The 17,820-nt window shown below is 42.1% G+C and overlaps 1 protein-coding gene across 1 annotated transcript in view; it reads left to right on the forward strand.

Moving 5' to 3' along the window:
* stard13b (StAR related lipid transfer domain containing 13b) overlaps window positions 1-17,820 on the forward strand; it is a 79,958-nt gene that overhangs the window by 316 nt on the left and 61,822 nt on the right. The window contains exons 2-4 of the mRNA XM_015951388.3: window positions 857-1,757; window positions 12,056-12,199; window positions 13,309-13,449. Coding sequence (XP_015806874.1) covers window positions 966-1,757; window positions 12,056-12,199; window positions 13,309-13,449 — 1,077 coding nt within the window. The 5' untranslated portion in view covers window positions 857-965. The remainder of the gene's footprint in view (window positions 1-856; window positions 1,758-12,055; window positions 12,200-13,308; window positions 13,450-17,820) is intronic.

A 17,820-nucleotide genomic window follows, 5' to 3' on the forward strand; every position in this document is an offset into this window, starting at 1 on the left:
TGGATCAAATGCTGTTTTAAGTCTTCGGAATAAGTTGCGGTCTTGCCTTGGCAGTCTACATACCCAGTAAATTCTCACTTCGAGAAAGTACTGAGACTCTCTTTGCATACATTTGTATTAAAAACAAAAGAATGTACACATTTTCTGAAGGAATCAGGCAGAATTTTAAATTTTAGGAAGTTTTACACAAAAATGTACACTATCTGTGTGCATTTGTTGTTAGTGGGTGAACATTTGTTAACTGTTCTTCTAGCTCTAAAAAAAAATCAAACAATTGCAAATCTTTTATATTTTCAAGCAAACATGAACGCAACAGGATTTTTTTCCATCTTGTTTTGCAGCTGCTCCTTTGTAGATTTAGTTTGTTCTGGAAGAGTTCATGTACCTGGACTCTTATCACATCTAAAATGTTCTCTGAAAGCATCTTTGTGGTTGACTAAGATGATAACGTGAAAACACAGTTGCTTAGATTTGTCCAAGATGAGTTTTGAGAAATGGCATGATGAAGGGGCGATGTGGGTCATGAACAACTGTTGAACAGGAACATCTTCTAGCCTTACCAGCTGTAAAAGGGTGATCAGATTCCTTGGTGCAGTGATGTCACCACTCATATGTGAAACAGATCCAGACTTGAACAGCTCATGCTGAGTTTAGTTTCACTGCATGTTCACATTTGGGTGGCATGTTATCAGATTGAATTGAGGTGTTTGACACACTGTACATGAAAACCGAGACCTTGGTAATCAAAAAAGTTTAAAAAATGCATAAAACCTAAAAAAAAAAGCCCCAACTTGGTTGTATTTTGTTGTGCCGGTGTTTTACAATTCACTCATTTGTTTCTGTTTGGTCTTCTCAGGTTGTCTGGTTTGTTTGTTGGATAACAACGATGACCGTCTCACATACGAGGCACAAGTACCAGTGGATTTATGTTCTGAATTATGAGAAATAAATAAAATTAAGTTAAAATGGAGACTGCACATGTGGTGAGTTTGGAAGATAATCAGTCCTGGCACAATTTCATCGTTTCAACCCAAAATTCATCTACAGTATGTGATGCCAGTCCAACCAACAATGCACCAGGCCCCATAGAGGATGATCCTATCACTGAGGACCAAAGGTCGCTGCTTAAGCCAGATGAGGATTTACCAAACCATGGCAAGAGTTTCTCATGTGTGGATTATAAAAGCGGAGCATATGCAGAGTTTGCAACTTTTCAGGAGTCTAAACAGGCTCCTGAAGATGCCAGTCTCAGCTCATCTCAGCCTCCCCCTCCACCAGCAGATGTCCAGTTAAACCAGGTGGCTCAGAATCAGCTTGGTCACACACAGAACTTTAGAGCTGAATGGGAAAAATTCAAGCAGCCAAATGGATCTGTCCTCCATCCGGACTCCTCTTCTACCCCTCTGGTCCCTACTGACCACGATCAGGAAGTCCTGGATCTACCACACGTCGTAAAGCACAAGCCGAGCATGATCACCTTCTCAGAGAACACATGTTCCTGGAGCCATGTTTTCGTCTACGGCAGCTTTGGTGGAGAATCATCACAAGAAGGAGAGAAAGACGAGGATGATGGTTCTCTTGATTGTGATGTCGATGATGATGATGATGATGATGATGATGATGATGTGTTCCTAGAGGCACCTCTTGTGACTCATAAAAGAAGAAACAAACAGAGGAGGAAATGCGTGGATGCACAAATCAGTTGTTCAACCAGCAGCTGTGGTTATGAGGCAGAGGAGGAAATGAGCAGTAAGGAGGTAAGCTTCTGTCAGTTCAACATGCTAATTTTGTTTATTACTTAATTTAGTTTCTGGCTAGATAATATAGAAGGCTCCAACTAAATAAAACTACATAAAAATTTGCCTATCATGGTAAGGATCAGATATTTTTTAGGAATAGCACTTTCAAGCCTGCAAAAATCTAACTTGAACTACCCAGAGGCCATTGTTCACCATCCAACTTTACCACGGCTGAAATAACAATTTCCTCTAGCCTTAAATAGGTCCTTCACTAAGAAACCAACTTTTAATTATTATTTTTGAAAATTATCAGTCACTCAGAGTTTTCATATATGCTAAATAAGAAACTAGTCTCCTACACCCATTTCCTGCATTGGCTTTTGATAGAAAATACAGGTCCTTCTAAAAAAATTAGCATATTGTGATAAAGTTCATTATTTTCTGTAATGTACTGATCAACATTAGACTTTCATTTATATTAGATTCTTGACACACAACTGAAGTAGTTCAAGCCTTTTGGCTTCCGGTCGGTAAAAAGATGGCGCCTGTGCTTGGCTTAGCCGCAGTCACCGGCCACTTTTTCAAACTTTTCTCCACTAATCTCTTTTCCACCTTGCTCCTGTCTGCGATCTTCTTCAGTAGTGTCCCTGCTACCATCTGGGATTAATAAAGTATTTTTGAATTGAATTGAATTGAATCTCCTATGATCGCTAGACTCTTTTGTCCTTCCGTTCGTTCACAATCGCCCAAGATGCACCGAGGACGTACCACCCTGTTTGTTTATCTGAGTGGCGCACTGGCCCGAAGCCAAACGACGATTCCAACCAGGGTATCCGGTCCCGGGAAAACGTCGGAGGAAAAGAGGTAAACGAGCAGGAATCCAGGTGAGAATAAGACTTCTCTTAAAGCGTGGTTTATCTAGTAAACATCGGCGTGATCTTCTAGCTTCTTGTCCTTTGTTTGGCAACTTGAGCGCCACTTCCGCATTCCCGCCAGGCCGCGTTGCGGCGCGGTTTCTCTGTCCAAGTTTTTTAAGGTCGGTTTATCCTCATTCCTAAGTGGTTTCTCCTCCTGTTCCCTCCATAAGTGTTTTTTTATAAACACTGTAGATCTAACCCTGCTAATTTATGTCCACTAACTCCAGCTGTTTCTGTAGTTTCTGATTCCTCCACCTCACTCAGCATGGCTCTATTAAATACCCGCTCTGTTAACAATAAGTCCTTCCTGCTCAATGATTTAATTCTCTCTATAAACCTGGATTTTCTGTTTCTGACTGAAGTTTGGTAGCAAACATCTGATTATTCTGGTCTGATTGAACTCTGCCCGAGTGGTTATTCTTTTCTTAGCCAGCCCCGGGGTTCTGGTCGTGGGGGAGGCCTAGCTGTTGTTTTCAGAGACCATCTTCCATGTAGCTCTACAACCTCTGGTCACTATCCTTCCTTTGATCTGCAGCTGATTAAAGTCGGGCATAAGGACCCGTTCTACTGTGCTGTGGTCTATCATCCACCTGGTTCAAACAGTTCTTTCCTTCAGGAGATTAGTGACTTTCTATCCTCCACTGTGAAGCTGTCCAGACTGGTGATTGTGGGTGACTTTAACATCCATGTTGATGATCCCTCTGATCATTTTGCCATGAATTTCTCCAGCCTTATGGACTCCTTCAGCTTTACCCAGCATGTTTCTGGCCCCACACACACCAGGGGGCACACTCTAGACCTTGTTTTTACCCTGAGTCTAAATGCTGACAGTGTTTGTCCTGAGGATGTTTATATTTCAGATCACCCTTGCATTTTCTTTAACTTGTCAGTTTCTACATCCCTAGCTCCTGCTCGCCGTATGGTTAGTTCTCGTTTTCTTAATGAAAGCACAGCTAGCAATATTTCTGCTGCATCTGATCCACCATGTTCTTCCGATAACGACCCAGATTCCTTAACTTCTCAGTTTAACGAGCACTGCCTCTCCATTCTGGACAACATCTGTCCTGTCAGAACCAGATCAGTTCCTGCAGTGAACCCTACTCCCTGGTTTAATGACAACCTAAGCGGCCCAAAGCGCCATTGCAGAAAAATTGAGCGTTTGTGGAAGAAAACCTATCTCCACGTCCATCTGCTGCACCTAAAGGATCTTCTGACATCCTTTAACTCTGCAGTCAGAGACGCTAGGGTTTCCTATTTCTCCAACCTGGTGTCCCAGAGCAAAGGGAACCCCAAGGTGCTGTTTAACACCATCAGCAGCATCGTCTCTCCTGCCTCTCCTACAGCCTCCATCCACTCTGTTGCAGACTGTGAGAACTTTCTGTCTTTCTTTGTGGACAAAGTCAATAAGGTTAGATCTAGCATCTCTCCTTCAGCCTTATCGCTGCCTCTCCCGACTCCAACAAGGCCCATCATCCTAGATAGCTTTGCTCCTGTTTCTTTGCCTGAGTTAACCAAACTAGTTAACTCTATGAAGACCTCTGCATGCCCCCTCGACATCTTACCCTCATCTTTGTTTAAAAGTGCTTTTCAGTCCATCGGTCCCAGCGTGCTCTCTATAATTAATGCTTCTCTGGTTTCTGGTCAGGTCCCTGCTGTAATCCATCCGCTTCTTTAAAAAAATGAGTCTTGACGCCTCTCTCCATAGCAGCTTCAGACCCATCTCCAAACTTCCGTTCATCTCCAAGATCTTGGAAAAGGTTGTGGCTGAACAACTCACAGCTGCTCTTGATGAACATAACATCTATGATTGCTTCCAGTCAGGTTTTCGTAGAGCTCATTCTACTGAAACAGCTCTTCTTAGGGTCTCCAATGACCTTCTGACTCACAGTGATGCAGGGGACTGTTCTGTTCTGGTCCTGCTGGACCTGACTGCAGCCTTTGACACTGTTGACCATCAACTGCTACTGGAGAGGGTGAGGGACTGGGTAGGCTTATCAGGAACTGCTCTGGAGTGGTTCTCCTCTTATCTTTCTGAGCGCTCCATTTCTGTGGCCGTCTCCAAGTTTAGGTCCTCCACCTCCCTTTCCCATGGTGTCCCACAAGGTTCTGTGCTGGGGCCTCTGCTGTTCCTCCTCTATCTGCTCCCTCTTCAGCACATCCTGAGCTCCTTCAAAGGAATATCCTACCATCTTTATGCAGATGACATCCAGCTGCACATCTCCTTTAAGCCCCATGAGATGTCTAAGCTGCAGCTGTTACACACCTGCTTAGACTCTATCAAAACCTGGATGGCTGGGAGCTTTCTACAGCTGAATGAAGATAAGACTGAGATCCTCATCTGTGCCCCAGACAAGCTGGTTCCCGAAGTCAGAGACTCTCTTGGTCAGCTTGCTTCTCACACCAAACCTTCTGTCAGGAATCTTGGTGTGACCTCTGACCCAGCTCTCACCCTGGATTCTCATGTCAGTTCTCTTGTTCACTCTTCCTTCTTCCATCTCAGGAACATTGCTAAGCTGAGTCCCATTCTGTCTCGCTCTGAACTTGAGACAGTTATCCACACCTTCATCTCCTCACGCTTAGACTACTGTAACTCTCTTTTCACATGTCTGAGCAGAACCTCCCTGAACCGTCTACAGGTGGTTCAGAATGCCTGTGCTCGGCGTCTGACCAAGTCCTCCAAACACACCCACATCACCCCACTTCTCCTCCAACTTCACTGGCTGCCATTCAACTTCAGGGTTCATTTCAAGATCCTGGTTCTGGTCTATAGGGCCTTACATGGACAAGCACCATCTTACATTGGTGATGTTCTTAGAGCAGGTCCCTGAGGTCCAGTGATCAAAGCCTACTGGTTGTGCAGCACACCAGGCTAAAGATCAAAGGTGACAGATCATTTGCTGCTGTGGCCCCCAGACTCTGGAACTCTCTCCCCCTGAGCCTGTGATCAGTGGACTCAGTGGACTCCTTTAAAAAGCAGCTGAAGACTCAAGCTTAGTTAATGCTTGACGCATTCACTTTCCGCGCGGTGATGCGGCTCGCGGATGGAACACGCTTCACAACTCGCAGCGTTTATGGTTCATGCGGCTTGTCTCTGCGGTGAGCCAATATTCTCCCAAACTGAATGGGGCAGCATGGAGCTCTACGGCATGCACCCAACACTACATAGTAGAAGTAGAAATTACTGTTTACAACATGGCATTTCAGCATTTTTAACAGCGTCCTCATCTTTTCCGACAGTGCGAGCTATTTCTCTCCAAGAATTATTAACAACATGTTGATCCCGGTGATCTCTGAGAGCTGAATCATACAAATGTCGGTATTTACGAACCTCTGCCATACTAGTTCTTGCTGGTCCGCCATGTTTTTCTGCGTCCGTCCGTCCACGTGGCTAGAAATTTTCCTTGGTGCGCGTTGCGTAAATTTTGGGCCGTGCGGAGACGCAGTGGAGGGGCGTGGTTGTTAAAATGACGCAATTTTGCCGCGCAGAGCCATGCAGACCTCGCGGACGCGTCAAGCATAAACCAACCTTCACTTGTTCAAGCTGGCTTTTATGTGACCTTCATCACCCTCTCCGTGTTCTGTTCTCCCTACCTATTCCACCTTCCTCAGGATCCACTGACTTCCCTCTTTCCTATTCACTCTCTCTTTCTTTACATTTTTTATGACTATTGTCAATTTTTGCTCATTTAAAATATATTTTTAATCATTTTCTAAATTCTTTTTTTTATATTTTTACATTTTTTGTTTTTGCGAAGTGCCTTGTGATTTTTATCATGAGGGGCGCTATAGAAATGATACTTTTTTCTTCTTCTTCTTCTTCTTCTTCTTCTTCAGAACACGTCAACCACTGTCTGGCCTTTTCTCCCTTTTTCTTTAACCCTCTCAGGCTCAAAATAAGTTTTGATAAAAGGGCAAACAACTAAGTCCTTCAGGGGTACTTCTGAGTTTTAAAAAAATGCTCATAAAATACGCATGTGGAGTAAGCAGGTAGGTAGGTTTTAACGTTGCAAATCTGCAATGCCTGCCTCCAGAGGGTTAAGATGCATCTTAGTGTCCTGCACAACCTCTGCCCTGAATCTCTCCTCCCTGCTTTTTATTGCTTGTTTAAAAGTTGACACGCACATCCATAAGAATGCTGTAATCCATCCTGTAAAAGCTCTGCTACCATTGGAAGGAACAACTGCACATGCCTGCCTCTCCTTTCGTAACTCAAGTTAATGCAACGGTGGACATTAACGTCTTTGTCTGGTGGTCGGATGTTGAGGTAATTCTGGCTTTGTGCGCAGGATGCCTCTCTGCTCTGAATGGGTTGTTTTGGAGAGGAGAGGAAGAATGCAAGGAATCTAGGGAGTGTGTAATAAATATTATAAAAGGAGTTGCAGTAAATGTTTCTCATGCCGTCAAACCGTGTTGTTGCAGGCTGAGAGGTGAGCGCCACTGTAAACATACGAGGATAAATGTTAGATTACTTGGAAACTTGTGTTTCCTTGTTTAGAGGTAAAACTTTTCACATCCATATGCTTTTGTATAAATTAGAATTGTAGTTTTATTTCCATAGATAAGCCGTCTATCATTTAAAAAATATTTTAATGCTTATGAGAATGTCTGATGCAACAATTAAAACAAAAACATGGGTAACATTTTAAAATATGAGTCCCTTTATTAATGTTACCTAGTGCATTATTATTAAGCATTAATAAACTTTTTAATAAAGTATTAATTACTGCTTAACCATATTATGTAATGCATTACTAAACATACACTTTGTGGTTCTTAATAGTTAACAATATCAATAATGTTATTAAAGGGGCACTTTGTTTATTAATGCTTATTAACGCACCAAGTAACGTGAATAAAGGGACCCGTAGTGTAAAATGTTACCAAAACGCACAGATAAGTTCTTGGTACACACACACTGAAGCAGGACAGGAATGCAGTTGTCAACATTAACCATATGAGGGCACCGTCTGCACAGTTTCCAATCTGTCTCCTGTTTTCCTTTCGATTACAGCTGACATATAACTGAAGACATCTACAAAAATGCATTTTCACCCATCTTTCCTCTTCTGTAAATGCAAATGTTTGCATTGCTGGATTTTACTAACATAATTTATTCATCCAAGCGGCCTGTTTGCCCTTGCCCTTTCGCATGACAGGTTGCTACATTCAGATACCTCCATGGTGATCTCTGGCACTCTTGGTGGGTGGCTTGGACCAGGCACCGAGCCCAGAGCTCACACTCTTCACTCCTCATTTCCATCTCAAAGCTGTTATGTTGGGTTTCACAATGTAGCCAATTTGTGCTGACAAAGTTATCGCCAGCTCACTTTCTGCCGTCCCTGGAAGATTACATCCAAGGATTTATCCTAAGGAATGACATACCAGCTCCGTTCCCATGGTGCTGGGACTCTAGGCTGGATTTGAGAGAAAAAGCGCGACAGACAGGATGAATTAAAGGAAGTGTCTCACTTGAGCGTCAAGCCTTCTTTGGAATTTGCCTCATTCTAAATGCCCACATTCCCAAACAACACCTTGAGGGGATGTAACTGAAAAGAGACAGTGCGAGTGTGTTCCAGATTGTTCTTGTGCATGAGCCAGAATGGGGCATCTGTTTCTCGCATTTGTGTTTGTCTGACACAAGGGGTTAATTAGCAGTCCGGCTCACCAGAGCCTCAGCTTCCTCTGCTTACATGTTTTCAGTCATTTGCCGAGGAATGTTGGGCTTTTATTTTCCTTCTTCCCTCCAGCAAACATCTTGCATCATTTTTGCAGCTCTTTGCACTTGATCTCGAGCTTTAAATATTCACATATTTATTTAATCAAGTGGAAGCAAACAGTGGATTTGACATGGTTTTGGAGTATAAATCTACTAACAGGATTTCTCTTGTCCCACTTCTTTCAACGACAGCGTTTGTCCGTCTCTTTAGAGAGGAGTACAGCAGTTCATTTCTATTTGCGGAACAGAAACGAGGACTGAGCTGTTTAAACAAACTGATCCAGTGTTAAACATTTCACATTCTCTGGTCAGCACCATGCTGGACAGATCAGTACAGGGCAGCATCACTTCTTTTCATTATGGTGACCCAGGGAAATCTTTCAGACCAGATGTCCCGATGGATCGGCCGGGTTTGGGTCATTCCTCTGGGATTGAGGGGATCCTAGATGGTTATTGGTGCATGGTGTCTGGTCTGTTACATCATATAATTTAAGGAGAATGCAAAAAGCATGTTAATTATTAAGACTTGCAGCATAATTATGAGGGAACTGTCTAAGATTTTATCTTTCGCTCACTTTTTATGGTTAACTCGTCATTAATTGGGATTAATCACAAAAGAAAAAGACGAGAGCGTCGTGTGCTCATCACCATGGTGTACAAAGCTTGGTTGGCAGTCTCCTTTGCAAATACTATTTTTCTCATTCATATTAAATTTGAAAATCTTCCTTCTCACTCATGATTTTCTAACTTCCTCTCTTGTATCATGCTGATGGGCAGAGCCAGCAAAAAAACTTGCTAAGCAATTCTTAAAACTGCATGCATGAGAAAATACTTGTCTGCGTTAAAGCTACAATTTTGTGTACTTTTTCTCCAATTTCACCATCTAGGCCAATCGGAGGCTCCTCCTAATGGTAGGCATGGATTTAAGCCAGCCAGTGGGTGTGTTGGACCAGTTCAGCTCGAAGCAGACCACCTTAGGAAGAGGGCTAAAAAAGTGACCGGTTGTGCATGAAAAAAAATCCAGGCTATCCAGATGTTTATGTTTATGTATATAGCAGACGCTTTTGTCCAAAGCAACTTACAAGTGATAATTGGCATGTTGTCCTAGGGGCTAACAACAACAACAACAACCAATTTCCAGTCAGTCATAGGTGGCAGTGAGGCAGCATGATGAATCATGGAGAGGAGGGAACAAGGAGTGGACAGTAGAGAGGGGGACAGGTGCATGGAGGGTGCTAGTTTAAAAGATGCTCTCTGAAGAGCAGGGTCTTCAGGAGTTTCTTGAAAGTCGAAAAGGAAGCCCCTGTTCTGGTAGTGCTTGGTAGGTCATTCCACATTTGTGGAACGATGCATGAGAAGAGTCTGGATTGTCCTGAGCGTGGTGTAGGCACTGCTAGCAGACGATCCTGTGATGACCGGAGCGACTGGGCTGAGACGTAAGCCTTTGCAAGAGGATTCAGGTAGATGGGAACTGTACCATCTCTGACTTTGTATGCTAGTGTTAGCAATTTGAATTTGATGCATGCTGCTAGCGGTAGCCAGTGGAGCTCAATGAACAGAGGGGTGACGTGTGCTCTTTTAGGCTGATTAGGCTGACCAGACGCGCCGCTGCGTTCTGGACCATTTGAAGAGGTCTCACAGTACAGGCTGGAAGACCAGTTAGAAGGGCATTGCAGTAATCGAGGCGGGAGATGACAGTAGATTGCACCAGGAGCTGGGTGGCATGTTGTGTTAGGTATGGTCTGATCTTTCGTATGTTATACAGCGCAAAGCGGCATGAATGAGCAACAGAGGCCCCCTGATTTTGAACTGCCTTTGAAGGAGCCAGAGATAGGAAGTCATTTTGGATTGAGATATTGTGCTGTATGGATGGTTTTGCTGGGATGACAAGTAGATCAGTTTTAGAGAGGTTGAGTTGGAGATGGTGAGATTTCATCCATTTTGATATGTCAGAGAGACAGTTTGATATTCGTGCAGAGACAGTGTGATCATCCGGTGGAAATGACAGAGAGAGCTGGGTGTCGTCTGCATGGCAGTGGTAGAAGCCATGTGATCGAATGATCTCACCCAGTGAGGTGGCGTATATGGCAAAGAGAAGAGGTGCTAGTACAGAACCCTGGGGACTCCTGTGGCAAGATGGTACCACAGTAGAGGATTGTGCAAGCCAAGATACACTGAATGGTTGTCCTGTGAGGTACGATTCAAACCAGGCGTGCGCTTGGCTTCAAAGCACCCCAAAGTTCAAACTTTAACTGATATAAACTCAAAGCTTAAAAAATCTAGTCCCACAAATTCAAATGTTGAGTTTCATGGCAAACCTTTAAACCCTATGATGCTAGAAGCTCTTCTTAAGAACTCAGACTACACAGGAAATTCAAATAAAAACAGTTTCATTCATGCATCTTCATAACAAATTAAGTATTTCCCTTGAGGGGCCTCATGATCCAAGCAGAAAACACTATCTCACCCCTTAGAGGCCCGACTTTGATACGAAGCAACTTCATTTAATGTGTCTAAATGAAAACATCCCCTTCGGTGGGTGGTAGGGGCACACCACCGCAAGGCAATTACTCTAATTCTAGTTAAACTTTTTCACATTCCCAGTATATTTTAGTCAAACCACAGTGACTAAGAGGAAAAACAAGAATCACATGCTAAAACAAGCAGAATATTGTTACCAAACTCAAAAGCTACTTTCTCAAAGCTCTTCCATCTGGAACCGCACCTTGTCAAAGATGTTTTCGGGGGATTTCCCATTCAACCTTTTAGTGCCGATCAATTAATAATGGATGTTACAAGAGCACTATGCTTGATTTATAGGTGGTGAATGCACATACTCTTTCATTTTCCTTGGAAGCTTGAATGTCTACAAACGGCAAATTCAGAGGTAATTAAAATAATGCCATAAGACACTGTGTGCATTTTGTGGCCTCTGAGAATATTCAGGAACATAGGAACAAAATAAATAGATTTTTATCAAAAACTGAGAACAGCACTATGCTAAAACAGGAGAAAATATAAATGCTGGAGTCCATAGTGTGATGTAATCAAGGAGAAGAGGAAAAGATTGGGGCAATAGTGGCACATGAGTTAAGTACTCGCCCGTCAAAAACCGGCAGAAATCTGGCACTCGGAGTGCTAGCACACCTCTGCTAACATTACAACAGGCTAAAACAACATGACGTAGCATAAGGTTAAATGTTACTCTAATTTATAATCACTTAGCTCCAATACACAAAAGATAAATCCCTTTTTTTCACCTCCCTCCTCTTTCACAGTTAGCTTGAAGTTTACGATATTCATCCAATGCAGGCTGAGTTAGCATTCAAGCTAGGTTGGTGTGCTAAGCTGACAAAGGCATCCACGTATCCATAGTGCATACTGGAGACTGAGCCACATTCTTGTTGATTTGACAGCTTTGTCAATGCTCTAGGCTCGCAAGTAAATGGCTAATTTTGCTGTAGTGGCAGAGGAGGGACCTATGGGAAATATAAATTCGCTATGATAACCTACTTTTTATCATAGAACAAGATCAGACAATCAAATGTAAGCATTTTAAGTTATTGTTCTATGTATCCAGAAAAAAATGTATATTATTATTTATGTTTTTTAAAGTTAGATTTCATGAATGAATTACTTATTTCTTCAAAAGAAAGTTTCATATCTAAGTTTTTCTTTCACAGGTGTCTCCACAAGTCAAGTCTCCCTGGTCAGAGTCAATATGTCAACTCATGAGGAAACTGGACCAGCTTAATCAGGACATAGAAGAAGCTTTGAGTGCAAACTCATCACCATCGGACACACCCTCTACCTCACGCAAGAAACAGGTGAAACTCAGCCTGAAGTAACACATTTTTCATACTGTTTCCAGTGCTTAGACATATTGTATATATTTTACACTATTAATTATATTTTTTGTGCATAAATCTAGTAGTCCATATGTGCATACCTGTGTCCACTTTCAGGGAATATTTTGGGTCTTAACGGGTTAAATCAGAATTTGCAGCTCTTCTACCCTCACTGCTTTATGGCATGTGCATTGTCACGGTTGATGGTGTACACATTCCTGCGAAGCCTATGCTGCATACTTTGTCATGCTTTTTAAACTTCCTCAAATCAATTTAGTTTGCTCTTTGGAGAGAAAATCCAGATGGATTATTCAGACCTAAAAAGTGCAGAGGAGCTCAGAATTTCTAAAAGTTTGGAACATAATGTTCAGAATCAAATGAGCTCTCTTGAGCATAAACAACAGTCACTCCCTTTAGGATGATGCAAAACCAGTTTCCTTTTGTTATGTAATGAACAAAATGTATTTGTCAGATCTTCTGATATCGTAAATGCCACTCATGTATGTTTTATGATGAAAGTCTGCAGCCCTCTGATGTGAAACTGGACTCTAAAGTTCAAGGAGGAACAGAACAGACAGCTATTGTACTTTGGATGTTGCAACTGGGGCCAAGACACTGTTCCCGAAAAGGCTCTTTCTGGTGGCGTGTTTCATGAAATATCCCACTAGAGTTAGCGTTCAAGAACAAAAGTGGTCCTTTGAGTTCTTCATGCATGTAAAACACAGAGGAGCTGTTGTATTGGAGAAGTGCTCGTATGATTCGAGCCATTAAGAATAGTTCAGAGAGGCTTACATGCCTCCTAGGCATCTGCATAACCATCCCAGGCATTCACCATTACTTGCTTTAACTAATGACAAGCAACTGGCCAAGACGAGACATCTCTGTCCCCCAAAAGCAGATTCACACATACGGGCTCCTTTGTGCGTCTCTGTCAAGCTGAGTTGAGAGTGGAGCCTTTGCTTCCCAGCCGCTGACCTCAGCCTGTTGTTCTGATTTTCCTCTGGCCACCGTTGAGCCTATCCTGTCTTCTTCTGGTCAGCCACACAGAGACAGATTCAGATTCTGTAGTTGTTGTGATGTTGTTGCAGTGGGGTGCTGTATCTAAGTCCACGCTGAACCAAACCCTCAATGTTCTCCAAAGACCAGATGTAGAGGAACGGCAGAGCCCAGACGGACTTTTTGCTTTTCACGGCTCCTCAACAGGAACTAAAGCAAGAACCAAGAAAATGGTGAGTTGCTTGAAAAGTCACAGCTGATAAGACCCAAAACTGTTATTCCAAAGCTCTTTTTGTCTTTTAAAACCCCTTTTTAGGGGTTCAGATCTGGTTTTAATGTTTGTTTTTTGTCTGATTGATAATGCTTTTTCTTTGTTTCCGTTGGGTAGAAAATCCATCTGATCATACTGCTTTTATGTTCCTTGAATCACGTCAAATAGAACAAATTCATTCAGTCAAGTTTTGTTTGTTTTGCTTGATATTCTAAGCTTAACTAGAGTTGTAGAAATTTCAGTGCTCAGTAAGAAGAGGAATTAGTCATATTTTAACTTATACGTTTTGACTGGAATTAAATAGAAAAATCAGTTTAAAAATATTAAATAAAATCAAAAAGTATTAAATCCATCAGCAGACCTTGAGCCATGTAAACTCTCCTCCTTTTAGCTGTTGTTCTCTGGGTACCTGCAAATATTTGGTGCTTGTGGTAGAAACAAGTCAGCAAAGGCATTTGCGGAAGAGCAGCATTTCTGCAACATAAAGTATAGAAACATCACCTTTCACGTTCTGTTAAAGGAACAGACAACCGAGAGATTTGCAGAATGCAACGCAGGATTAATTCAGAACTTCCCAATGTGTCCTTTGTGCTTCGTTGATGGCTCTGAAGCTGTGGGATGGCAAACAACTAGCTTCTTGGAAAAGCTAAAAGAACCAAACCAGTGTTCCAAAATTAAGTTATTTCCAATAATGACTTCAAATAACTGAAAACCGATTCCGAACACACACCACCTGTCTACTTACTGAACTCTTTGAAAGTTACAATAGCACAGATTAAAATCTGGCTTTGGGACAGCTGGGAATCTCCAGACAAGAGTATTTTGGCTGCAGAGGAACCTTGATTATAATGGGGCCAAATGGTGTTCGGTGGTGATGGATTATAGGGTGTTAGAAATAGTATAACATTAATAAATGTAATAAAACCTTTTGAGCCTGAGGTATTTTTGGGGAAAAAGATGAAACACCCTTCCAGCAGAAAGTTTTTGTAGAGAGATTTTTCTTCCTATGCCCTTATGAATCTTACATAAGAGCTCTGCAGTCCACATGGAACATCTGAAGGCAGGGCGTGCTAATGTGATACAGCCTGAATCAGTCCAGGAGTTTAAAAATAAAACAGGTGGACGTGCTCAAACTACTGAACATGAGCTATCTTGGAAATGTTTTACGACACCCCCTTCCTTTTGAAATTTTTTGTACAATTTTTCTCTATGCAAACTTTATTGGAGATATGAGAAAGAAATGTAACTTTATTACCTCATTTTTAAAATGAATTGTAAGCTTCATTCATTTTTCAAACAAATAATGTGAGAAAAATGTTTGAATGTTGCAGAAATTGAATGTGTTTATAGTTTTCTAGATACTTTAAGTTTAATTAAAAGCAAGAGAATATAAATACTACAGTCAACTACTACAGATAAAATTTGTTGAAATCACTGTACAAAAAAGGTTTTAAATTAATCATTAAATTTAGGAGTGTTTGAAATCAGCTTTTTTTTTTTTTACTGATATATCGATATATTCTAACTCTTATTTTCTGATATAAATTGATTTCAAAATATCCGGGGTCCCTCTCTCAAGTAAAAAAGAAGAAACATATTCTTTTAGGCAACTAACGTTACATATTTCCTATCACGCACACTTAATTATTGGAAAATCTTTTTTAAATTAATATTTCTGATCATAATCAGTCGCACTGAGTTTCACATGCAGGCCGAACATGAAAACAGTCTCCTACACCTATCTCTTGCAATAGCTTCTGATAGAAAATGGAAGGTGAAACTCTTAGATTTGAAAATCCTCACATATCCATGTCATGCTGGGGGTGGTGAATCTTACCCACGACATGAAAAATCAGTTTCGATTCATATATGCAGTTCAAAGAAATAGTTTATTTAATGATTACAGAGGAAGCACCACCGATGTGGGGCGAAGTGCAGAATCATGGACTCGGATGGTTTGCTCTTGAAAACCGATAGCAGTTAGCATCTGGAAGAACTGGGGGGAGAGCTTTAGCTCTGAGGCTGTGCTTACTGTTTTGTTAGGTGGCTGGAGATCGAAGGGGAAGGTAGGAAGTCTGAAGCGGTGGTCCAAGGCAGGGGTTAGGACTCGGGAGGCAAACGTAGATCCGGGGGGGAGCAATAGGAGAGCGGTACGGCTGGCAGGCGTGGACTTGAAGGTTCATCTGGGGGGTTGTTACTGTTCCCAACGTTTGTACCCAAAGTGAGTAATCATCCGGCATTGTGTAGTCATCTGCCAGGTCGTTAAATTGTCCAATTCTAAAAGATTGGCTGACTTGCAGCAGCTGGGTCCGCTCCGCCCACTTGTAACCACAAGCACTCCACAGTTGTTAGTGGTGGCCACTCACCTCATACCACAACACTGTCGCACTGAATTTGCGTTCATGGCCTTGCCCATCTTGGCTCGCGCCCGCCCACAGGAAGACTTAGTAAAAACATTTTTGCAACGAGGAGAGAGCGGAGAGTGTCTTGGTGATAGTGACTTTATATGGCTGAGCATGTTCTCTTAGCCAATCAGAAGTGAGGTGTGTGCATATCATTAATGATAATGAGTAATTCAGCTGTTTTCAGCCCACCTCTGCACCACCAGTTGGTGGTGTGGGGGTTGCGTCGGCCCACTTGGGCAAGCGGCCCACCGGGACAGTGCCAGAATGCCAGATAGTCCACTCCACCCCTGCTCGGATCTGTCATATTTTGACATTTTAAGTAAGAGAAGTGGCTGATCAGAGTTTGGTGTATAATGTGTGCATGGTATGTAAAAGAGTAAAACCCTATACCAATAATCTTCAATATTACATTTTAACGCTGATATGAGCCAATAATAATGGTGGGTTGATAATATCAGACATTAAAACTGCACAAACATCAGCATTAGTCCAGAAACAGTGTCATCATTTTCAAAATGTGCATTTTACAGCTTATTTGAAGAAAGGGCTACACCAGGTATCGAAACCTTAAGAATGTTGCAAAGAACGTGTCAATAGGCAGATGTGCTACAGATGTAATACTATTACAGTATTTAGCATATTTTTAATCCTTTCTAACATGTAAATTATGAAAAAAAATTTTTTTAATGAGCTGAAACATGCTGTAATCAAATTCTAAAATAGATTTATATTCATATAGTTTTGTTGTCTTTGCCGTCCATAAGGAGGATGACCTCTACTATAGCACATGGAGACATATTTGAGTTGAGAAATCCTTTTAATTGCTGTTGACAGAGACGGGCACACAGGGGACATGCTGGTCTGTCATTCGGGCTGACTGGTTCTGGAACTGCCCCGTTGACTTGTCATTGTCCCGCACCAACCTGCCACTCCTTATAAATGTCTCTGTTGATTCAAGCTGAGGAGAGGCAAAAAAAAAAAGAACGCTTTTCCACCGTGGAGGATGATGTCATGTTTTCTGACCTGTGACCTTTGACATGTGGTGTCCATCTAAATGTGGCTGTCCTGAGCTGGGGCGATGTCGGTCTGATGTGGGTCAAAACTTCAAACATGCTGAGGGGAAATAAATGAATAGCACTCACATCTCATCACGTCTCGCCTTGAGTGCTGGTTCAATTGTTTTCTGTTCTGATTTTTGACTATGAGTTTTGTCCTCAGAGAATTAACAAACAGAGATATTTCTCAATGAAAACAGGGTTTGACCTTTCTTAGGTACTTGAATCCGTGATGAAATTCTACCCGACTTTGCCAAATCTTAGTCAAAATTGAGGGATACATAATGACTAAACAAAGCTCAAATTAGACAGATAAGAGCATGAGTCAGATGCTCATGACCCTGTTTTGTTATTCCAGTCCTCTCAGAAGGTTTTGTTTGTGTGCCGAGTGGTTAACCCTGGAGCTACCCCTGGTGGTTCGTGTCTGAAACCTGCCAGAAATCTGTTGGCTGTGACACCTGGGCTGCTTTAAATCTTCTTCTCCATGAAATAATGAAAAATAGAGCATCTAAGCCTGCTGTGCTTTCACCTTATTTGCTACGTGGCCGAAAAGTGTCAAATAGCTTACAAAAACAAACAAAAAATACACTTTTTTGGTGGGTGTTGTACTAATGTTGCTTGTCCAGCCAAGTGCTTCATAATGCGGAGAGCATTTCTGCTGTCATGGTAACAGCGCTGGGTCACAGCTCTCTTCTAACGCGTCGTAACAGACGAGCTTTGGGTGTTTTATGCAACTCGCAGATAAAACCTTCTCAGACATGGTGTTAGACAATCCTGTCAGTGCCATAAGCGCTGATGTAAAGTGATGGAGGGCCAGCAGTGTTGCAGAAAGTCATCTTGGGAGGTTATTTTTTTGTAATTTTTTTGCTGCAT

Source organism: Nothobranchius furzeri, chromosome 13, assembly GCF_043380555.1.
Source record: "Nothobranchius furzeri strain GRZ-AD chromosome 13, NfurGRZ-RIMD1, whole genome shotgun sequence".
Classification (NCBI taxonomy): domain Eukaryota; kingdom Metazoa; phylum Chordata; class Actinopteri; order Cyprinodontiformes; family Nothobranchiidae; genus Nothobranchius; species Nothobranchius furzeri.